We start from the raw sequence: 25,065 nt of genomic DNA, 5'->3' as shown, positions 1-25,065 counted from the left end.
AATATACAGCTGTCACCACCAAGAAATATGTAGTGTAGACTATGAAGATTTCCCTGTGAAAGAGCATACCATATCCATAAGTCATATTAGTCATAGTTGGTTCCCTGTTTCATCTTGTATGACAGAGGTTTGGCCTTTGAGTTTTGCAAGCAAAGAAAAGCTCTAATATTTTAAGATAATGTCCAATAAAGTGAAAACCCTCATTTCGAGACCTTCAAGCCAAGAGAACTGTGGATCAAGGGAAAATCATCTAAGTAGCGGAATCAGGTTTTTTCCACACATGCACTGAGTATATGCACACACAAGGTATGCCCTAACTTGTTAAATGTGACTCTTTTATGAGAAAATGTTGACTGTCTAGCTTTGTCTGGCTTCTGAACTTTGAGTCGCATATCCAGAACAAGCATGCTGTAAAGTGTCAGGAAATTTCAGAATGCCAAAATATTTTGCAGCTCAGAGACTCTGAAAGTGTTGAAGCCAAAGCATCAGCATGGAGATGTCAGCAACAGCAGCCACCATATTTGTCTCATGAAAGCATCACTTTAAGGAGAAAAGACAGCAATGCTCAAAGCGCAATAACCCAAAGAACCATTGTTATCATAATATTGGTTGCTGTGGGTTATTGTACTTTGCACTTTATAATCGCTGTATGGACAGTCTTATTTTGCTGGATTTTGGTCTGTTTGGAAAACCATTAAAAAAAGTTTTCAGCCTTAAAGAATTGCTATTGATGTTCTTTTGAAAAACAGATCATTTTTAAATCTTTGGTCTTGCGAGCCATTAGATGTGTTGTATATGTCAGTCATATGGCATCCGGAGTCCACTTTGTTTAGTGAAAGTAAATTCCAGCTCTGTATAATGGATATAAGATAATCCTTGCGCTTAGATCTTCTGAAGAAACCAAATCTAATGATATGGATTGGCATTACACATAAATTAACCAGGATTTGCTTTGTGTATTTGTTGAAAAATGCAGCATTACAAGACTATAAACTATGGGATATATCGTGATCAGAGACAAAGTCAAATTTAGATCAGAGCATTGCAATATGCAGCTGTATTTTAACTTTATTTCGAAGGTATGCACAGATATACAGAGCCTTGAGTCCAGTTGTTGTTTTTTTTTTTATATTGCATACGGCTTTGTAGATTGCTGAAACTGGAGAAGGAAAGCACAAAGATAAGATCTTGGAGGGAACCAGTTCCCCATGCATGTTTATAAGTAGCTTCTTTTGTAACAAGAAAGCCAAAGGAAATAAATAAAAATGAAATGTGAAAACAAGACCACAACGACAACCTGTGTCTGTGGAATAGGAAGGTGGAGTCAAGTCAGGAAATTTTAGGAGAAGTTCTTGCATTAGCTTATTCAAGTCCAAAAGTACTTGTCTCCTCAACTGCTATCAATAACTTCTCATGTAACATAGAGTAAGATGGGTACGGCGGAAGATCCAGTCGATTGAAGCATGTGTGCGCCCTGTATGAGACAAAAAATATACAAATGTGAGTCATTTATATCAAAGGGAACTGTACAAGAAAAGCACATTTAATGATATTGAAAATAGTACTAATTTCCAATCAAAATCTGTACCTACTACCTAGCCGAGTGTATATAGGTCTTTATGTGATTGGGACAAATGCAGCCATAAAAATCTGACAGGGATTATAATGCTTTCCTACTTTACCTTAAAATAGGAAAAAAACAATTCACCATTTTATTCTTTCCTTACTTCCTGGTCAGACTTTAGGTCATGACACAGGAAGGAGTTGACCAGTCGAGGGTAGATGATGCAGGGTGTGTGCTAATGAGATCAGCTGGTCAACTCCTTCCTGTGTCATGACCTGCAGTCTGACCAGGAAGTAAGGCAGAAGTAATCGAGCAGTGTGTTTTAACAGCTATGAAGAGAGTGAGGTAAGCCGGTGTAGAATTAATGGAAAGCTGTTTTATTTTTGCAAAATAAGTACATTAATGTTAGATTGGATCATAGGGGAACTGGAATTTAGGAAAAAAAATAAAGGTGAACAAAGGTGAACTTAGCTTTTAATGTGACTCAACCAGAAATAGGGCATGCACCAGAAGGATTTACTTTACAATTGCAGACAGTCAGGAAAAATAAACTACAGGGCAGACTTCATAAGGTTTTTACTAAAGCATTAACACTTTTATCCAAAGTTATGAGTTCTGCTTTAAATAACAGTCTTCATATATTCAGCAAAGAAGCAACTAATCTTTACGATAAAACCTAATTGTCAACACTTATGCAAACTTTGCTGACTTTTGTCTTCAGATTTTTTTGTGTTCAGGGTATTGATCATCACATAAACTGAAGTTCCTGTGCCATTTGGCAGCTGTTTTATTTATTATTTTATTATGCAAAATATGGCCAATTTTATGTATTAAATGACAAGAACACATTCCGTTCTTTCCAGGGCAGATTAATGTGTGTATGATCAGATGTACACAGTAATACATGTAATTTATTCTTCCAATACTTTCAAAACAGGTTAAAAAATGTGCAGGCCTAAACAAGTAAAAACTGATATGTAAGAAATAAGCATGTATGTATGGAATGCATTGTTTTAAAACAGTTTTTGGCAGCTAATTATCATACATTTTGTTCTGGTAGTTAGTGAAAAATAGCTGATTCATGTAAAATGATAAAAAGTTATGGCTCCCCCAAGAAATATTTCAGTTTTGTGTATATAATGGAGAGTCACACCAATTAACAATTTCTTATATATTTTTTTGACATTCTGTTAGCGAAATCTCTGCCCTTGAGCTACACAGGGGGAGATTTACTAAAACTGGTGCACACAGAATCTGGTGCAGCTGTGAATAGGAACCTATCAGCGTCTAGGTTTTATTCTCAAAGCTTAATTGAACAAGCTGAAGCTAGAAGCTGATTGGTCACTAGGTACAACTGTACCAGATTCTGTGTGCACCAGTTTTAGTAAATATCCCCCATAGTGACATTGTTACATAGGTAGTCAGGTTGAAAAAAGAGACACAAATCCATCTACAGTGTATTCAAATGTCTACACACCCCTGTTAAAATGTCAGGTTTCTGTGATGTAAAAAAATGAGACAAAGATAAATAATTTCAGAACTTTTTCCACCTTTAATGTGACCTATAAACTATACAACTCAATTGAAAAACAAACTGAAAGGGGGAAAGTAAAAAATAAAGAACTAAAGTAATGTGGTTGCATAAGTGTGCACACCCTCTTAAAACTGGGGATGTAGCTGTGTTCAGAATTAGGCAATCACATTTAAACTCATGTTAAATAGGAGTCAGTACACACCTGCCATAATTTAAAGTGCCTCTGATTAACCCTAAATAAAGTTCAGCTGTTCTAGTAGGTCTTTCCTGACATTTTCATAGTTGCATCCTACAGTGAAAGCCGTAGCTTCCAAAGCATCAGAGGGATCTCATTGTTAAAAGGTATCAGTTAGGGGAAGGGTACAAAAGAATTTCCAAGGCATTAGATATACCATGGAACACAGTGAAGAAAGTCATCATCAAATGGAGGAAATATGGCACAACAGTGACATAATCAGGAACTGGATCTCACCCCAAAATTGATGAAAAGAAGAAAACTGGTCAGGGAGGCTGCCAAGAGGCCTACAGCAACATTAAAGGAGCTGCAGGAATATCTGGCAAGTACTGGATGTGTGGTACATGTGACCCCCAATCTCCTGTATCCTTCATATGTCTGGGCTACGGGGTAGAGTGGCAAGATGGAAGCCTTTTCTTACAAAGAAAAACATCCAAGCCCAGCTAAATTTTGCAAAAACACATCTGAAGTCTCCCAAAAGCATGTGGGAAAATGTGTTCTGGTCTGATGAAACCATGGTTGAACTTTTTGCCCATAATTCCAAAAGATATCTTTGGCTCAAAAACAAGACTGCACATCAAAAGAACACCATACCCACAGTGAAGCATGGTGGTGGCGGCATCATGCTTTGGGGCTGTTTTTCTTCAGCTGGAACAGGGACCTTAGTCAAGGTAGAGGGAATTATGAACAGTTCCAAATACCAGTCAATATTGGCAGAAAACTTTCAGGATTCTGCTAAAAAGCTGAACATGAAGAGGAACTTTCAGCATGACAATGGCCCAAAGCATACACCCAAATTAACAAAGGAATGGCTTCACCAGAAGAAGATTAAAGTTTTGGAATGGCTCAACCGAGGCCCAGACCTGAATCCGATTACAAATCTGTGGGGTGATCTGAAGAGGGCTGTACACAAGAGATGCCCTCACAATCTGACAGATTTGGAGTGTTTTTGCAAAGAAGAGTGGGCAAATATTGGCAAATCAAAATGTGTTATGCTGGCAGACTCATATCCAAAAAGACTGAGTGCTGTAAGTGTGCACACTTATGCCACCATATTATTTTCATTTTTTATTTTGACTTCCCTCCACCTAAAATATTTCAGTTTGTTCTTCAACTTAGTTGTACAGTTTATAGGTCACATAAAGGTGGAAAAGGTTCTGAAAAGTCACCTGACAAATTGCCCCAGTGTGAACTGGGACTAACACGTTTGTCACTGTAATGTTTTATTAAAAGTAGTAACATTTGGAAGATATTGTTTCATTGGTTTCTTGGAAGAGTTCCCATTTTTAAACATTTAAAAGCTTTGTTGTATGTTGAGAATTTGATAGAGTGTTATTTAGATCTATTGATGTTTGTTAATTTATGTTCAATATTTTATTTGTTAATCTGTACTCTTTCTAACACTACATTTTTTTATATGATCAGTGATTACACATATGGTTAGTTAATGGAGAATATTAACAATTGTCTTATTAGTCCGATGTTGGATAAATGTGGTGCCTTTTCTCCAGCTACATAGTACAGGGAAACAAAAATGTATTATTGTGCCCAGGAGTTGTTAAACAAAAAAGAGAAGGTCGGGATTTAACAATACATACATCATAACATAATTTATACCATATATGCTCCTTTCCAGCATTTCAGACACTTCTCCAGGGATCTCCATACTACGGCCCTCCAGCTGTTGGGGAACTACACATACCATGAGGCATTGTAAAACTCTGACATTCACAGACATGACTAGGCATGATGGGTATTGTAGTTCCGGAACAACTGGAGGGCCCTATTTTAGACTAAAGATTTAGCACAATGAAGATTGTATCTGTAATCAGGTATCATACATAACAATTTCAAAGTACCTTGGAAGAGCTGTTATTTTCCCCCATTTTTCTATACAGAAGCGCCTGAGTCCATTGCTTCCTCGCAGAGCTGCAAATCCTTCGTATGGCACGCTGGATGTTCCAGTGACAAACTGCAAGAGTCGTAACCTCTGCTCATTGTTAAACCTCTCCACGGCTGCCCAGAACCACCGGATGACAATGTGTCCATCATGGTAACCTTAGAGCAGATAGAACAGTGCAGATTTGTAACCAACCAAAGGCCATAAAACACTTTCAGATAAAAATTTAATTTCTGTTATGTTTGTGCAGTGATGGCTACCAAATAATATACAGTATGTGCATGTCATGTGGGCATCTTATCACCTTGTATGGGTTATACACAACAGTGTAAAAAAAAAAAATGGTTGAGTTAATAAATAGGACTTTCACCTTTCAAAATGAAGGTCCACCGTAGAAAGTGAATGTAATGGAATAGGATGAACATGAACATGAATTCACTTTTATACCCAATCATGTGCTAGAGAAATCCTGCTTTTATAAATGTACCTAATACATGATTAACCCCTTGGTGCCTCACGGCCCTTTAACGGGTTTCAGATGTTGGGAGGCTGGGTTTATGATCATGTGACTGCTTTGATTGGCTATCACGGTGGTCACATGATTAGAAAGCTCAGGAGCAATCGCAAGCTTTCGGTTAACTGCCGGAAACTGTGCCGGGAGTATGCAGGGCATGAGCTCTTGGCACAGCTGTGTTTGCATTGTGGTATGCAAATAGGTGGCCACTCAGCGCCAAGCCCCTTCTGATGAGAGGCTACATATTTGTGTGCCATCTGCGTCAAGAGGTTTTGGATTCAACGTGAACGCAGCTTCACCTTTTTTACTACCATTCTCTTTGCAAAGTGAACATACACTATCCAAGGTAAACATTCACTTTGCTAGGTGAACAGCCTCTGTTACTTTAGTTGAAAAGGACCTGTTTTTTTTTTTTGCTTAATCAAAAATGAAATCTGTTACTAACAATTAGTTGGCTATATCCTTCTGGTTTCCTTGAGGCACTGGTAACTTAGCCCTGGCCACACAGCTCAAAGCATATATACCACCAGCACACCATGGATCCTCAGAATAACATCCAAACATGTATTAAAATAATCACATCACAGCAGTTAATTTCATAATTTTGGGGCCACGCAGAACCCCGTCATCAGGCATGCGATAAAGGGGTCCTGCTTGGCCTCAAAATGCCACAATTTACTGTTGTGGTGTGATCATTTTAATACATTTTTGATGTTATGCTAAGGATTCATGGTGTGCTGGCAGTATATGCTTTAACTTGTGTTAATACTGGTTCCCAGCTGGTACTTGCTAAGGCACCCACTTGATTCAAACTAGTCCAGGAACATGTGCAATGGGAAAAGTCTACTTGATTTAGTGGCATCACAACTACCTCCTGGGAAAGCTACATCACCAGTGCCTCCCAGGAAGCTCTCATAGTTAATCTGTGAGGGCATGGCTTTAATGAACTTAAGAACTCCATAAGGTACATGGAGAATGTACTTCCTAACCTAGTTTACTGGGAATTCAGTTGATGGAAAAGCCCCAGTTTTGTCTGTCATAGTGGCTTATACTTCATACCCAGGCCTATTTTTAAACTACTATTAATTTATTCTAGAGATTGACCGATTATCGGCAACACCGTTATATCGGGGGCCGATATGCACTTTCCCCGATATATCGGAATCGGCCTTTTTATTTGCCGATATTGCTGATATTTAGGGAAAGTGCTTTTACCAGGGTGATGCCTGCAGCTAGAGGCATCACCCCGGTACCGGTGTCCATAGCCGACTGTTGGCTGACTTGTAATGACAACCGATGCGGCTGAGAAGCTGCTCCGCTCTCATTACAAGGAGCGGGAGGGGACGTCCCCCCCCCTTCCGCTGCCTTCTGCGGCTCCCCCCCGGCTCTCCTGTCCCACCGGGTGACCCAGGCATCCTACCTCCACCGCCGCCGCCCAAGAGAAGACCCAGGTCTCCGGAAGTGATGTCATGACATCACTTCCGGGTACTCGGCGCCCAATTAAAAAAACTGAGAGGGGTTGGGGGTTTCGGTGCTGAGGAGGGGTTTGGGGTCTTTTAGACCCCCATATCCCTCCACAAGGAGTACCTGTAGAAAAAAAATAATAAAAAAAAATTTATTTTTTACATGCGTGAAAATATCGGCAGATATCGGCCGATACCGATGACCAAAATATCGGTATCGGTATCGGCATTAAAAAAACGATATTGGTCGATCACTAATTTATACTGCCTATGAAGCAGCTAATGGGTCTACAGTATACTGAATATTGTGTGCATGATCTCTTTGTGTTTGCATTGGTACTCTGGGTACTCTGATTTCCAACTAAAACATACTGGTAAGGTAATATAATTATTGTATTACAGATGGAGGATTCCCTTTTGGGGGATAGGGGATGTGATTTTTTTCTATTTACCTTGTTATATGTCAGTGCTATATAGCTGTAAATATGACAAATAAATATAGATACCTTTATTAACCCTTAGGCTTAGCTGTGATAACTAATGATTAAATTACACAGTGTGTTGAAATTAAGCCTATTGCTGTTAAACTTGGACACACAAAGACAAGCACTGACACATATTTTCAATACTTTACCTCCTCGGTATTCTGTATTATTTCGCCAATCATTGAGATCTATTTCTGCAGTGCCTGCAATTACAAGCTCCAGCTCCCGTGCGTCAAAAACCGACACAAGTCTTGAATCAACAACCTGAAAAGAAAAGAATAAGCTTTTATTCAATAGAATTTTTTTTAGATTAGTGAGAAATTTGGAAGAAAGCACAAAAAGTTGCAACAAAACTCTTTTTCTTTCTTGCATTTTAGGTATTCATTTCCAGATGTTCTAGGTTTAGCAATTACAATTATTTATTTAATAAATGTATGTATAAACAAGTAAATCAATCAATGTCTGAATCTGTCTAACAAACAATAAATAAAATTTTATGGTATGCTTGTGTATTTTTTTAAATCAGACTTTTTAAAGTTTTTATTTTTTTATTTTTACTTAAAAGAAACAAAAAACAGTGGGTATATTCAAGCAACCCCCCCACTGCCCACCGTCAAAACAGCCTCAACAAACAAATCATTACTAGGTGTAAAGGCATTCACTTATCCCTTCATATTGCACATGGAGTACTGTTAATTACATCCTTCCAATGTCTAGAGTTCAACAGAGAGCATGTCACACAAAAATACATGAGTGATATGTCCTATTACTTCTTGGCTGATACAATAACAACAGCGGGCCTCCGTACCCTGTCCTTGTTGATGCAGTAACTGACAACTAAGCCTATGTTTTGCCCATATTTAAATAGAATCCATTAATTTCACCTGAGGTATGTCCTCTATTATTATTCAAACATTGCTACCTGAGACACATGTTCAGAATATATAAAATACTATTCGTAACATCAACCAAGAAGCCTACGCAAAATTACTGAGATAAGCACAAGTCATGTTTTTTTTTTTAACCATTTTCCCCAACATTTTTTAAATGTATATGGTCCTCCTATATGTTGATATACCAGTTTTTCTCTCTGGATAAGAATATTGACTGATTGTTTCCATAAATCATAAGTAGATGGGTATGGCGATATAACCAATTTTGGGCCATGAGTTTCTATGCGGTAAACAGTAATTGAGTTAGGGATATATATATATATATATATATATATATATATATATATATATATATATATATATATATATATATATATATACACATATATATACACATATCTAAGGGGGGCAAGAGTTCTTCTTCCATCCCAGAATACAGTTAGGTCTGTATATATTTGGACACAGGCAAAATTGTCATACTTTTCGCTCTGCATGCCACCAGAATAAAAATTAAAACGAAACAATCTCAAATTAATTTGAAGTGCAGACTTTCAGCTTTAAATCAAGGGGTTGAACATAAATATCAAGTACAGATTTTAGAAAAGACAATCATTTTTATACACAGTCCCTCCATTTTCAGGGACTCAAATGTAATAGGGCAAATTAATATAATCATAAATAAAATGTTAATTTTTAATATTTTGTTGAATATTTGTTAAATCTGTTTGTTGAATATTTTTTGGTTTTGTCCTTTACTGGCAATAACTGCCTGAAGTCTGGAACCCATGGACATTACCAAAGACTGGGTTTCCTCCTTTCTGATGCTTTGCCAGGCACTAACTGCAGCTGTCTTCAGTTGTTCTTTGTTTGTGGGTCTTTCTGCCTTAAGTTTTGCCTTCAGCAAGTGAAATGCATGCTCAATCGGGTTTAGATCAAGCGATTGACTCGACCATTGCAGAATATTCCACTTATTTTCCTTCAAAATATCCTGGGTTGCTTTTGCAGTGTGTTTTGGATCGTTGTCCATCTGTTTCTGTGAAGCGCTGTCCAATCAACTTTGCTGCATTTGGCTGAATCTGGGCTGACAGTATACTTCTAAACACTGCAGAATTCATCTGGCTGCACCTTGTGGTGAACCCTCTGTATTTGCTCTTGTGAAGTCTTCTCTTGATTGTAGACTTTGACAATGATACGCCCACCTCCTGGAGAGTGTCCTTCACTCATCTGGATGTTGTGAATGGGTTTTTCTTTACCACAGAGAGGATCCTGCGATCATCTACCACTGTTGTCTTCCATGGATGTCCAGGCCTTTTTATGTTGCTGTGCTCCCCAGTGCTTCCTTCTTTCCTCAGAATGTACCAAACTGTTGATTTGGCTACTCCTAATGTTGCTGCCATCTCTCTGATGGATTTGTTTAGTTTTTGAAGCCTTACAATGGCCTGTTTCACTTGTATGGACAGCTCCTTTGAATGCATGATGTAGGTTCACAGAAACAGATTCCAAATGCAAATACCACACTTAGAATCAACTCCAGACCTTTTATCTGCCTAATTGATGAAGAATTAGCCCACAGCTAGCCACCTAGCCATGAAACAGCTTTTAATTTAATTGTTTAATTACTTTTGGTCCCTTGAAAAAGGGGATGGCTATTCTTAAGAGCTGTATTTCCTAAACCCTTCCTCCGATTTGGATATACATACCCTCAAATTAAACCTGAAAAAAAATAAAATTGTGCCTGTGTCCAAATATATAGGGACCTAACTGTACATGTTTCAAGATACTAAGCTATGTTTGCCCAAAGTACAGTGTTTATAGTAATAACAACTCCATTCCTTTATCTGAATAATTTTGCACATCTCCAAAGCATATACATATAAGGGTGTTTGCAGTATGTCTGTGTATTTTACTTTTTTACTAAATTTGAAAATGCCATGGCAAATGATCTGTTTCCAAATATACCAATATAATATTTTTACGCATTTACAGTGCCACCTTGTGGTAAATGTGCACATTTTCTATAATTTTTTAATATTTTATCGTTAATACTATTCATTAGTTTAAATGAAAACAATTTGTGGGATTATTCAAAGGGTAGTGGAGAGAGTGATATGTGGTTGTAATAGTCCATATGAGAGTTTCTCTCATGCACTGCACTGCAGCATGCTGGGGGAAAAAAGTCCTAAAGAAATCAATGGATTTTTAGTTGTCCATGCTGTTTACTTCTTTTAGAAAATACACAAACTGCATTACAATGTGGCTAGTGTGAATAAACTCCTAACCAGGAAAAAAAATGTTTTCTCAGTTAGAGGTCTAGTGCTGGTAGTTTTTAACCCCTGCCACACTGGAAGATTGTGGCGGAGGGGGTTGGTGGGGGGGATCAGTGGAGAAATATGTTGGTGAAAGGAGGACACAACTCACTAAAGGTAAGTAACGTCTGTTGTGTTGATCTTTAAAAACATTTTGGTATAGGTAAACTGTATATTCACTTTACCCGTTCCAAGAGCAGCAGTGCCAAGAGAAAAAAAAAAAAGTATCTGCATCGGAGTGCAGGTCCTGAGAACTGTTGATTTTCATTTTACCCCTATCTTATATATAATATTGTTTTACAGTGTAAGACCTACCTCATAAAACCCCCGTACAAGGGCTTCAGTTTGTTGAACCACTCCTCGTTCCACTCGCCATTTTACCATCTTTTCTATATATTCTTTCTTATTCTTTTCTGTTACTTGTATATTTGTTCCGCCAGATTTTAGCTCTCTCTCTGTGACCTATCAGAAAGTCAGACAATCCAGGTTAACATATGCTATACTAAGGTAATCAGTCACAGTGGCATAATTAACATTAAATGTATTACCAATTCTGGAGAAATTTTAATGTAACCTAAAAAACTGACATAATCATATGAAAGTAAGAAAGTTAAGGAAAATCCAAAAATGTAGAAAAAATGTAGAGTTGTCCCCAGGACAAGATGTAAGGCGAAATCTTTCAATGGCGACACCTGCTCCAGGAACAACTGTCTAAGAGGGGAATTCCTATTACTTTGGGAGATTACCTAACTTCCTGTTGTGCCTCTGTGACAGGAAGTTAAGGAAAGATTTCACAATGGTACAAAGGATGCAAAATAATCACCTGGCAGGGGTTTTAATCCTTCCCTACTTTTCCAAAGCTTCAAGAAAGTTTTGGCTATGCATTTACTTTAAAGTTTTACTAAACCTACAACAGCAAAATCAGTCTGTATATGCAGTAAAGCATGCTTGTTGTACTCACCGTGGAACCTAAGGGGTTACTCCTCTGCATTGTGTAAAAAGGCTGCTTGATCCTGTCTCCTCTGATCCTTCCAAGGTCCCCAAACCATCTCCCGATAGAACAGAGCCTTTGGGGTAAGCTGCACATACTCAGTTTGGTGGGTATTGCTAGAGAGTTTTTTTTTCTTGGGAGGGAGCATGTGATCAGCACAGTCCAGACAGAGGGTCAGGGGTCCTGCATCCACATAGGACAATCAGAGGAGAATGAAAGCTCCTCCTACAAGCTTTAACTAGTGCTTGGCCAGACACTGATAGAAGTCACAAGACTGCTATATACTGCTGATGAGAAAAAGTTTTTAGCAGTTTATATTTACTAAAATTATTTGCATTTCCATGTTCTGTGTACTGTAGGAGACCAGAACTAGTGAATGCAGGGTCTTAGGTTTAGTAACACTTTAAGTGAGGACTTAAATACGAACATTTTAGACCTTATGCAACAACCTGTTTAAAAGAGAACTCATTTGATTGCCTATAGAAACAAATCAAAATCTTTCTTTTACTCTTCAAGAGCGGTATGGGAGTTTGAAAGGGAGAGAATAAATCATTGCTCTACTGAACAATTTTGATTTTTTTTCTTGTAAGACAGTTAAATACTATCCAATCTTATGGCAGTAACCCAACACCATCTTATGACAGTCACGACTATACCAGACAGGATAAAAGTACTATGGATGGGAGAAATTAGATTTGATTTTTGATTATCTCAATCAGACAGTTGTTTCGCTTAGTGATAATCTGATTTTTATACCAGCTTTTTGGTTACTATTATTCATTTTGCTAGAGATTGTCGACAACAGTCAACATTACAGTTGTCTAAATCCCTATTGTTCATCATTAGTTACCAGCAGTTTTTCTTCATGTTAAACTAATTTCCAATAGACTTTATGATAAGATGCAGATACATTAAATGCATGAGATCATAGAACTGAACCCCTGCCTCAAGTAATATGGGCCTTCTTGAGCTCAGAAGGCAAGACTGCTTATGGATTAAGGCACAAATACATATAATACTTTTAGGGTATGTTTGAATATACTATACCCCTACAGAAAAGTACAAAATGTTCTCATTTTTAAATATGGGAAATATTTTTAGCTGCTTGTAAAAAAGAAATGCATAGCTTCTGTATACTGACATTTGTAGCACCCTTTGTGTGCAGTGTAGAAAATTTAGTTGGACTCCACAGGATTATTTTGTTTAGAGTTAACTGGCAGAGCTCCAAGGGCTGAGTCTCTGTTACCTCCCCCTGGCTTAGGAACTGATGGAGGGTTCTAGAACTTAGAGGGCGGAGGAGTAGAGATTTGGTTTGAATATTTATGGAGTCTCCTCCAATCCCTGGGTAAGACCCAGAAGGTGGAGAGATGGACCATAAATATTTAGAGTCTGGCCATGTTGGAGCGGAGTCCAGGGTTCAGTTGCCTGGAGGGGACCCTTGTGCTGGAGGGCTCTGCCCCTGGGCAGAAGAAAGGAGCCAGAGTAAGAGAGAGTGAGAGAGAGACCAGAAGCAGCAGAAGCCTCACAGCCTGTCAACCTCAAGCCATCCTGGGAGCCATTGGGACCTCTTCAGCAGTCATATGAGCTTCAGGATCCACCAAAGGGACTGAGTGAATAGCTTCAATCAATACACCCCAGAGACTGAGAGAGGAGAAGAAGCCAGGTTCAAGGCCAAGCTTGCTTGCTACTAAGGGACAGCTTAGAGCCACTTAAAGCCAATACAGCTTCCCTATACCACTTGCTTGGTGAATCTAGAACGCAGTCAGGTGAATCTGCCATTTCTACAGAAAAAAGCATCTGCATTCAGTGTTTGGAACATTGGTGCTATCATTTTTAACTCTTCCATTTATCCCACGGGAGGAGAGCATATTGACTTTTGGCAGCCAGAAAGTTAGCAAGTACTCAAGTTGCATCCAAGTTACCCTATCCCATACCTTCCCATCTCTATCCAGGTTCATCTCCTAATAAAATAAAAACAAAACAAAACACCCTGGACTGGTTTTTGACTACAGAGTGAATGACAGAAAATCTCTGTTGCCTGACTATGCATGTGAGGGGAACCCAAAAATCAAGCGGCTCCTAAGGGGGGTAGCACTACACCACGTTTTATGCATAGTCCACAAAATATCACTGGTAATCAGAGAGGGAATTTCTGAGAAAATAGAATAGTGATGCTTTTATAAGGCACTTAGCACCATGCACTTCATCTTTATCTACATACATTATTTAGTTGCTGTTTACATGTGATTAATAAATTAGTATACACTGTGGCCATTTTTATACAGAATATGAATAATGTATATTGCTAGTTAAAAAAGAAATAGTAATGTTAAAATAAACTGAAACATTGACTAAAAGAATGGCAGTCATCCCAAGGTATGTAAAAAAGTAATGGGCTTGAGCTTATGATTTTAGGGAGTGGAAAACGACTCTTTATTTCACTGTTTCTTAACAAATTTTGAAGAAATATGATCATTAGGTGGTGACACAATCAAAGAAGCCGAATTGAGCACATCACTGAAAGCAATTTATTTTGCACACCACCAGCTATAATGCTGTAATAGTCCTACTTTGGTGAAAATAGTTATACATCTTTATAAATGTAATGTATACAATTAGATCGACATCATGGGTTTCACATCTATGGGTAAATATATTGGCAGTATACAGTGGAAAAAATAATTATTTGATCCCCTGAAGATTTTGTAAGTTTGCCACTTACAAAGAAATGAAGTATCTATAATTTTTATCATGGGTGTATTTTAAATGACAAAAGCAGAATATCAACCAAAAATCCAGAAAAAAACACATTTTACAAATTTGATAACATGAGTTGCAGTTCAGTGAGTAAAATAAGTATTTGATCCCTTACAAACTAACAATAATTCTGGCTCCCACAGACTGGCTACAGTATGTGCTTATGTGGTACACAGATTAGTCCTGTCCATTAAAACCTTACCTTAATGGGCAGGACCAAAGAGTTGTCAAAGGATGTCAGGGACAAGATTGTAGACCTGCAGAAGGCTGGAATGGGCTACAAGACCATTAACCAGAAGCTTGGTGAGAAGGAGACAACTGTTGGAGTGCTTTTTCGCAAATGAAAGAAATACATAATAACCACCAATCCCCCTCAGTCTGGAGCTCCATGCAAGAGTTCACCTCATGGGGTAAGAATGATCATGAGAAAAGTGAGTGATCAACCCAGAACTACACAGGAGGAGCTTGTGAATGATCTCAAGACAGTTGGGACCACAGTCACTAAACAAACCATTGGCAACACAATACACCGCCATGGATTGAAATCCTGCAGCACCAGCAAGGCCCCCCTCCTCAAGAAGGCACATGTACAGGCCTGTCTGAAGTTTTTCAATGAACATCTAAATGATTCAGAGAAGGATTGGGAGAAAGTGCTGTGGTCAGATGAGACCAAAATTGAGCTCTTTGGCATTAACTTGACTTACCATGTTTGGAGAAGAAAAATGCTGACTATGACCGTAAGAACACTATCCCCATAGTCAAGCATGGAGGTGGAAACATTATGCTTGGGGGCTTTTCCTCTGCTAAAGTTAAAGGTCATGTATTGTAAAATCTTGGATGAGAACCTTCTTCCCTCAGTCAAAACACTAAAGATGGGTCATGGATGGATCTCCCAGCTTGACAATGATCCAAAAACATATCGCCAAGGCAACAAAATAGTGGCTCAAAAAGAAGCAAATTAATGTCACAGAGTGGCCAAGACAGTCTCCAGACCTTAATACTATAGAAAAATTATGGAGGGAGTTGAAACTTCAAGTTGCCAAGCGAAAGCCAAGAAACCTTAAGAATTTAGAGAAGATCTGTAAAGAAGAATGGACCAAAATCCCTCCTGAGATGTGTGCAAACCTGGTAACCAACTACAAGAAATGTCTTACCTCTGTGCTTGCCAACAAGTGTTTCTTTGCTTGGCAATCAAATACTTATTTTACCTAATGCACTGCAACTTAATTTATAACCTTTGTATCATGTTTTTCTGCATTTTTGGTTGATATTCTGTCTCTATCATTTAAAATACACCTATGATAAAAATTAAACACCCTTTTAAGTGAAAACTTACAAAATCTGCAGGGGATCAAATAATTATTTTCCCCGCTGTATTTTAGAGATTCTGTGGTAAAAATTCTCATGTACCGGGCATAATAACTACCAAGGCAAACTGATATCTGATTTTGGTGTTATCGACATAGCATTTTATCCAAACACTTATTTTGTGCCCTCTACAATTTGGCTTTAATATGGTCATATCTTTCAGAATTGGTAATATTTTGGACAGAAAGTCTCACTAATTTGCATTACAAACCAGTCAGTGGGAAGTGATAGGAAATCTCTACAAAGTGAGGGAAGTTCCCCTCTTAAACAGTTGTCTCTGGAACAGATGTCTCCATTGGATTCATCCTCACCTTTTCTGGGGCTAGTTGTATAATTCTGGGTTTCCCATCACCTTCTGTCCCAGTGACAATGTGCACTAGCACAAACAGATAGGGTGAAGGTACCCTGTAGGGTATTTTATCACAGAGATAACAGTAATTTGAATCCTTCTCTACTCTATCCTTAAGTGAAAAAAAAAAGTTTTGGTTATACATACACTTTAACATCTTGCTGTTTTAGAGCCCATTCACACTAGCGCGACTTGTCAGCCTGACAAGTCGCGGTATGTCGTGGTCCATTGAGTAGTACAGGACCCATTCTAATAGGAGTGACACAAGTCGCTCCGACTTAGAAAAAGGGTCCTGTACTACTTTGGGGCGACCTCGGAGCGGCTTGCATAGACTTCCATTATGTGAAATCCCTGCAAGTCGCGCCAAAGTCGCGGTGCACAGCGGTGCACGCAACTTCACAGGTCGCCCCCCGAAGTCGGATCGCCTCAGTGTGAACCGGCTCTTAAGGCCCCTCATAAACATAGGATTATTTCTGTTTGACTGATAATAATTTGGGACTGTTTTGGTTTGGACTGAAGGGCGTCTATGTCTTGTACAGACATCCCAAGGGTCAAGCAATCTCTGGGAAAGAAACAGTTGTTTGTGACTGAATTTTCTGTCCTAACATCATTATTTCCTTCAGACAGACCCAGTACATAGGGTAGAAACGTAGGCACTGTTGTGATGTATGTTTATGTTCCACAGAACTGTTTTTCTACAGACTGTTATACAGCTATTGTGTGGTGGTCTCAACTTCCACATGCCATGTTAGATTTGCTGTAGTTTTTCAGAGCTGACCGGAGCTGAGCATTACAATCTCTTGCTGTATAGCAAGTGTAACCTAAAACTGAACTTGACTGTCATTTTAGACATCCACATGATATCTGTTAGAAATACTGAAATATTAAGGGGTAATTCATACAACAGTTTACAAGAAAAATTACTAATTAAGAAGTTTAACTAACCTGACCGAACACTTCCTCGTTTACTGTAAATGTCAGGTCTAAAATGTCTGTGATGTCATTGTCCTTCATCCACTGTAAACTCTGGTGGAACTCTTCATCCAAGTACTCCAGGTCACTGAGATCACATGGTCTAGACAAACATACCAAGAAATTACTGATTATTCACACATTATATACATAGGTACATTAAACAAGACACAATTAAAAAATATACAGGTTAAAATACATGAAGGGAAGAAACTGGAAGTTATAAAGACATGACAATAAAATATTAAAACCTTGTGTTCAGCAATCCCGAAAGAGATTCTGTCACTTAAAGATTACTGAAACATCCTGACAGGTATGAAGTGCCCCTCAGAGGTGCCTGCTCAAAATGAGTATTCCCTTTTTTTCTGCCCCAGAGATGCAACAGTAAGTGAAAAGGAATCTCTTAAAAGTAAGGGGAATTCCCCTTTTAGACATTTGTCACATAAAAAGGAACAGATGTGCCAATAGAAGATTTTATTTCAGCACTTGTTCTGCTTAGAGCCATCAATTTTTGGTTTAAAAAACACAGCTGCACCATGCAGTCCTACAAGATATAGAACACATTTGCCATAAACAGGTAGAAAGAAACTTCTCCACTAACCTTAAACACAACATATACACCCAAACCCAGGTGGACCCAAACTCTACCTCCTCCTATATATTCGAAATTATATGGGTTCCTATTATACCTGTTAGCACCATCAACCCAATTCACCATGAAGCTGAAGGAAAATTAATGGTTAATAACATGTGGCTACTCCCATTTGCATACAAAAAGTAATCATCTTTATTTGAAACAAGCATAAAATCCACAAAAATTTGAATGACAAGACACGTAAAAACAAGTCCTAACTCCTCTGCTCCCTACTAGCCTGCCTATATCTACATGTATACATGTATGGAATATATCTAAATTGCATGCTATACTTTTCATATTATTTCAAACATGTGGCAGATAGGTGATCACCCAATGGCCTTTATGATTTGTATAAAAGGTCATCACTCAAAGCCTTGACTCCAAGGACCACTCATTTTGTGCATGTTCTCTCCCATAGGTTTTTTGTGTATTGACTTCTTTTAACAGCGTGTGGGGACTAGAAATGAGGCTCCCTATTTCGGATATCAATCATTCCTTGGGAAGTAAATATGTTCGATAGTTTAGGTGAACTCTGGAGATCAAAAAATCTCAATAATGGAATTGATGGCTCTGTCCCTTTAAGTCCAGAATTGGTGACTGATATTATGAAGATGGAGTTCACTTACACTCGAGGTCTACAGGAGGTATACAAATGATATAATATGTATCCTTTCCAGAAACAGATGATGAAATCTTCACCTCCCTCACACGAGTGTGTATGGAATGTACAGTCCCAGTGATGTACAGATGAATGTTCCCCACTCAAGAAGCATATCTCATTTGTGTAACCTTCCAATCATGTATATCTTATACACATAAGCTATCTGGTAACTTTCATTTTGAAGTGACTAAGATCCAAATCACATATCTGTCCCTCCATCTGAAGAAATTAAAAGATTTATGAAGAATCCATACAACCTTAAATTCACCAGTGAATGGCACCATGAGAGGGTGACCTTCCTAGATTTGGCTGTGGAGATCACTGACCAGCACATGGTTAAGGCTAAACTATATAGAAAACCCACAGCTACTAATAGTCTTTTTCATGCAGATAGTTTTCATCCACGACCTTTGGTCCGTGGCATTCTAACAGGCCAATATCTTAGAGCTCTGAGAAATTGTTCAGACCTAGCTGACTTCGAATTAGAGGCCAAGGGATTACATAATAGATTCCAGAGTAGAGGATACAAAGATAGATGGCTGAATATGGCTTATAGACAGGCCAGGGAGAGTGATAGGAATGAACTCCTGTTTAGATCAAAAGGGAAAAAATCAGAGATGGAGAAAGAAGTGCGATTATGCATGCAGTATACTGAATTAGCCACTAGAGTGAAAGAAATATGTGGAAAGCAATGGTTCTTATTAAACAACGATGTAACGACAAGCAGGTTTGTCTCTATTGCCCCCAGAATCATATATAGGAAGGCACACTCCCTAAAGGACCCTTTGGTTCACAGCGATGTACAATGGAAACCTCCTATCCACCATAGGAATGTTGGGATGCGGAGATGTGGAATGTGCAGTTACTGTTCCTATATAGTGGAAGGTTAAAAGGTTGGTCTTGCCGACGGAAAGGACCCTCAGGTGCACTCAAAAGGTGACATGTGACACCATAGGGGTTGTCTATGTCATTGTATGAACCTGTGGGTCCTTCTATGTCAGGATAGACCATCTGAACCTCTCGAAAATGTTTGCAGGATCATATTTATGATATTGAAACGTACTATCCTATTGCCCGTCATGTGTGTCTACAACACAACAGGGATCCAAGATGCTTAAGCATTTGGGTAATCAAAGCAAATCCAGACAATAAGAGAGGGGGCGGTTATGAGTGCATGGTCCTGCAGCGAGAGGCAAGGTGGATTTGGGAGCTGGAGGCAACAAAGCCCCCCGGCTTCAATGATAGCTTGAGCTTTTCTCCATTTCTACCCTGAAAGAATTCTTTAACATGCTTTACCATTCTTTACTTTTCTCTGAGTAAAGGAGGAGAGGAATGGAGAATACATAATTTTGGGTCATGTGTATATTGATTTATGTGCGGCCTCCCAGTTTGCTTATAAATGTCTTTATCTTCGGTATTGTTCTATTTGCACTAGCAGCAGAGGGTATGTGAAGCGATCCTATTGAAAGCAGAGGATCATAGTGTTTTTGGAGACATCTAGTGGATAATTAATGGAATGGCAGCATTTTCTCCAATTGACCTCTGCATAAAAAATCTTGAATAGGGAGGTCGGATAGTGATAACGTTACTGCGCCATGCATATTAATGGACGTTGCGTCATGACATCACGACGCACCGCACATGCGTGGTAGCGCTGTTTTTCGGCTATGTTGTAAAGTATAGCACCATATAAACAGGAAGTGAAACTGCTAGTGCATAACGGCCTCTGGAGCAGCCGGGACACCAGGTGAAACTGATCAGGCTCTTGGCAGTGTCCTTTTACCTGCTCCCCTGGACCTCTTGGCATCCTTGGCGCATGGAATGTAAAGACCAACTGATGATACTCATTTGGAGGAATGGTTGCCAGTAGCGACTCCAAAGGATAAATACCTTTTGAGCCAATGGGAATTTTCCAAATACACCAATTTTTGCCTAATAGTAAAAGGACTTGATCATGACAAGTGTTACTGAGTATCGTACTGAAAGTTACCAAATAGCTTATGTGTATAAGATATAGATCATTGGAAGGTTACACAAATGAGATATGCTTCTTGAGTGGGGAACATTCATCTGTACATCGCTGGGACTGTACATTACATATACACTCATGTGAGGGAGGTGAAGAATTCATCATCTGTTTCTGGAGAGGATACATATTATATCATTAGTATACCTCCTCTAGACCACGAGTGTAAGTGAACTATCTTCATTATATAATTCACCAATTCTGGACCTAAAGGGACAGAGCCATCAATTCCATCATTGAGATTTTTTGATCTCCAGAGGCACTTAACCTATCAAACATATTTACTTCCCAAGGGATGATTGATATCTGAAATAGGGAGCCTCATTTCTAGTCCCCATACGCTGGTAAAAGAAGCCAATACACAAAAAACCCATGGGAGAACATGCACAAAACGAGTTGTCCTTATAGACAAGCGTTTGAGTGATGAACTTTTATACAAATCATAAAGGCCATTGGGTGATCACCTATCTGCCACATGTTTGAAATAATATGAAAAGTATATCATGCAATTTAGATATATTATACACTGTACATGTATACATATAGATATAGGCAGGCACATTTCAGGCTTCAAACATAAAGATATAAAACTGTAATTTTTTGTGAAGAATCAACAACAAGTGGGACACAATCATGAAGTGGAACGAAATTTATTGGATGTTTCAAAATGTGTTAACAAATAAAAGACTGAAAAATTGGGCATGCAAAATTATTCAGCCCCTTTATTTTCAGTGCAGCAAACTCTCTCCAGAAGTTCAGTGAGGATCTCTGAATGATCCAATGTTGACCTAAATGACTAACAATGATAAATAGAATCCACCTGTGTGTAATCAAGTCTCCGTATAAATGCACCTGCACTGTGATAGTCTCAGAGGTCCGTTTAAAGCGCAGAGAGCATCATGAAGAACAAGGAACACACCAGGCAGGTCCAAGATACTGTTGTGGAGAAGTTTAAAGCCAATAAATTTCATTCCACTTCATGATTGTGTCCCACTTGTTGTTGATTCTTCACAAAAAATTACAGTTTTATATCTTTATGTTTGAAGCCTGAAATGTGGCAAAAGGTCGCAAAGTTCAAGAGGGCCGAATACTTTCGCAAGGCACTGTATATATGCATGTGTGCTGGTGAAAGGCTTAGTGACAAGCTCTGACATCACCTGAAGTGTTGGAGCTTTTTCTGTTAGAACAATCCTGTCCTTCAGGCGAAGCAGAACATATTGAAAGCTGCTGCAAGAATGTGCACCTTTGGGTGCCTACACTTTATACCTGTCAGCAGCTTTCACTATCCTTAAAGTGACATGCAGGTTTTTTGTATTCTAGTGGCATTGAGATGTTTATTAGGGTATTTAACATCACGTTACCTAAATAGTTGAATGGCTTTTTACTTATACTATACTGTATTATTGGACTTCCCACATTTGTATACAGAAGGTTTTCATGGGAAAGCTTTTCAGTTAGATACACTGAGAAGAAAATATGCTTAAACTAGAAAAAAAGTTTTGCATTGGAGAAACTTATAGCAATTGATGCTGCTGTTAGAAATTTCTATAAGAAAATCAAAATTGAATCTACTAGCATTTTCATGTTGATCCCCTAGTATGTTACCTTTGAACTGTTCTTACTAGATCCCAATAGTTTGAAAGTCATATTTCATAGTATAAAGACCTCCAGAAACTTATTTTAAAACATTTTTGCTACCAGTCATATAGGTTCCTCTGTTAACAGTGAATATCCTGAATGTTATATACTCACAGCCTTAGAAGAGCCTTATAAAATGGTCTTGTGAAGAAGGCATCCAGAAGATACTGGTGAATGAGAGCAAGGCCAAGGATTCGCCCACTAAACCGAAACCTATGTCACAAAAATCAGAGGCAAGAATTAGAAAGGGTTAGAAAGCAGATATACATCTATAACAATTGCTTGGAAATGTAATTCATTTTTTCTAAAAAACCCTCACAATTAATGTATTAACTGGTCATTTTATACCAATGTCCGATTAAATATGGCTTATGGTGCCTGTTACAGGCTAGAATAAAGCCCAAATTCAAGGAAAAGATTACATTCTTGATTCTAAATGTAGTATCCTCTAGTGCTAGAATTCTAGATAGGCTTTATTGTAGTGTAGGTAAATATATGCAGGCTTGGCTGACAGCCAAGCCTGTCTCTGTTTGTTTCCTGGGTTGGGCAGAAATTGAGAGAGAGCTGGATGACTCACAGGCAGCAATACTGAGACCTCCCCCCTATTTCTAGAATGTGCTGGAATCCTCTAGAAAAATGGGAGGGTAATTAAGGTGCAGCTGCTTGAGGGCCCCTTCAAATACTCTGGGTTGGCCCAGCTGGGGAAGTTGGAGATGGAGTGTTAGGCTTTCGGGTGACCTTTAAGGGAGCTCCCCAGTCAGTGGGGGGGGGGGGGGGTTGACCTTGGGCCTAGGCTCGGGTGTGGACAGAACCCTCTCATAACACACAGGGGTGTTCTGGACAGGAGGCACGGGTGCAAAGAGAGGACAATGAGAGAACACTGCCCGGCAAGTCTCCAGGAGGAACAAGGAACAGCCAGTCAGGAGGACTGTGGTGGCATGGGCATTGGAAAGGGGCAGCTGCAACCACAAGGGCTGGTAGTGCCTGAAGAGTTGGTACTGGGAGCAGTAGCCACATGTAGGACAGCTATCTCTAATGACTACCAATTTTTGATACACTATAGGTGCCCGCGGTCACTGCCTGCAAAGGGCATTTGCTTTGGGTCTGACTGAGCCAGTGTCAGATCCTCACATCAGTGCTAGCTGGTATGGGGAGTGATAGTCTACAAGCAAGTGTATATGCTGGAAGTTGAGAAGAAGAGATTGTATATACCAGAGTGTATATAGTTAAGTCCCTACCAATTTCCCTCAATCAAGTGGGCATCCCATATGCACCCTTCCCCTTCCAAGTTCAATTCCCCTAAATAAAAAAAAACAAAAAACAAAGCTGCAATGACTGCTTCTTGTCTCTGACTGACTTGAAATTGGTGTGCCTGGCTGTGCAGGGTGAGGGACGACCACATTCACCAGTGGCCCTTATGGGGGTAGCGCTACATAAACCTCTTCCTAAGCCATCCTACAAGTGTAACTGATCAAAATCACAGTTTCCTCTATGAACCAGGCTAATTTCTGGCCCTGGGGACCAGGCATTTTTCACTGCCTGTTATCTTTATGGGCACTGCTCTTCTTACTGCCCCGTGAGTATCCCTGCCTCTAGAGCCAATGAAAGAGAACAGGTTGCTGGAAGTGTTTCTGCCACCAATAGGGGGTGTCCACAACAAGTAGAGAATGATGTAGAAACCCAAAGAAGAATCCCAGTAAATAAAAAGAAGAGAGAAGGGTAATCATGTGATTGTATCTTTAGTGAAGTGAAACGGGCATTTGAATTATTATTTTTTTTTTTATATCAGTGATTAGTTAGAGGGAGATGTGAGTGGGGTTGCTAATGTCTTAGAGGTGGGCTTTAATCATTTGTTCTCTCTTGCCTTTACTGTGAATGTAGAGATAACAGTGACTCTGTGGACTTTTTACCTAAAGGATTTGAGTTTGCAAATATATCAAAAGTAATGCAGACAAAAAATATTTTCCGTCACACGATACATGTGATTTTGGTAGGGTTAGAAATCAAATGGGCTATAAGCCAACTGTAAAATGATCAAATGCACAGGTACAATTGAGGTTCGAGTAATTGATGTATAAGTAAGACGTATCTGTTCTGTGAATTTTCACAATAAAAAACTGTGGTGGGTGTACTTTTTTGATATGCCTTGTTTTTTGTTCTTTTCTTTGTCTCGGTTTTGGGTTTTAAACAAACGAGTCCATCATATCATTTGATAAACTCTGCTGAGCTAACCAAAGCAGAAGTACATATATTTCTATACTTGTGAACATATGAGTAAACTATTGCAGTATAAACATTATATTGAGTTAGTGGTGTTGGTGGTAGGGTCATCAAATTGACAGATGGTCTGTCATAAGCAAGTGCTAAAATGTGCTTTGACAGCAACATACCAAGCAAACTATCCGAAACATACCATAAAATGGGCAAGTTCTTTAATAACAGTCTGAGAACAGAACATTTTTGGAAAGTCTTGAAGGAAATATAAAGTGCTAATTATGTCTTTGTGAATTCATGAGCCAATCTGGCTCTCCAGATGCTGGAAAGAAGATTTATGACTTTAAGGTCATTGGATTTTAACCAGCAGCAAATTTTCATGAACTTGTGGCTCTGTATGGTAAATCCTGACATGTCTATTGAAGATGACTTATGAGCTAAGGGGCAGTTAAATCTCATGTTATTACTTTGACAGATGAGCATGAGTCAATACGCTGACTTAACTATTGGACACAATTATTTCAGGTGAACAGTAACACTGAGAACTGGGTTCAAGAC

At 38.9% G+C, this 25,065-nt stretch overlaps 1 protein-coding gene across 3 annotated transcripts in view; it reads right to left on the bottom strand.

Annotated features, from left to right (window-relative positions):
• Positions 1-612: 612 nt before the first annotated feature.
• Positions 613-25,065, bottom strand: part of HECW1 (HECT, C2 and WW domain containing E3 ubiquitin protein ligase 1) — a 504,763-nt gene continuing 480,310 nt past the window's right edge. For 2 of the 3 annotated variants that reach the window (XM_082259513.1, XM_082259514.1), the window contains 6 exons: positions 22,408-22,506; positions 17,305-17,434; positions 11,210-11,356; positions 7,845-7,959; positions 5,193-5,391; positions 614-1,474 (listed from right to left, as the gene is read on the bottom strand). In XM_082259513.1, the coding sequence (XP_082115639.1) occupies positions 1,363-1,474; positions 5,193-5,391; positions 7,845-7,959; positions 11,210-11,356; positions 17,305-17,434; positions 22,408-22,506 (802 nt within the window). In that variant the 3' untranslated portion in view covers positions 614-1,362. Of the gene's footprint in view, positions 1,475-5,192; positions 5,392-7,844; positions 7,960-11,209; positions 11,357-17,304; positions 17,435-22,407; positions 22,507-25,065 lie in introns of all 3 variants that reach the window. The other variant, XM_082259512.1, reaches the window with a different exon arrangement.

The sequence above is a fragment of the Pelophylax lessonae genome (assembly GCF_965119305.1).
Source record: "Pelophylax lessonae genome assembly, chromosome: 5".
Classification (NCBI taxonomy): domain Eukaryota; kingdom Metazoa; phylum Chordata; class Amphibia; order Anura; family Ranidae; genus Pelophylax; species Pelophylax lessonae.
This window is presented reverse-complemented; position numbering and strand designations above follow the sequence as displayed.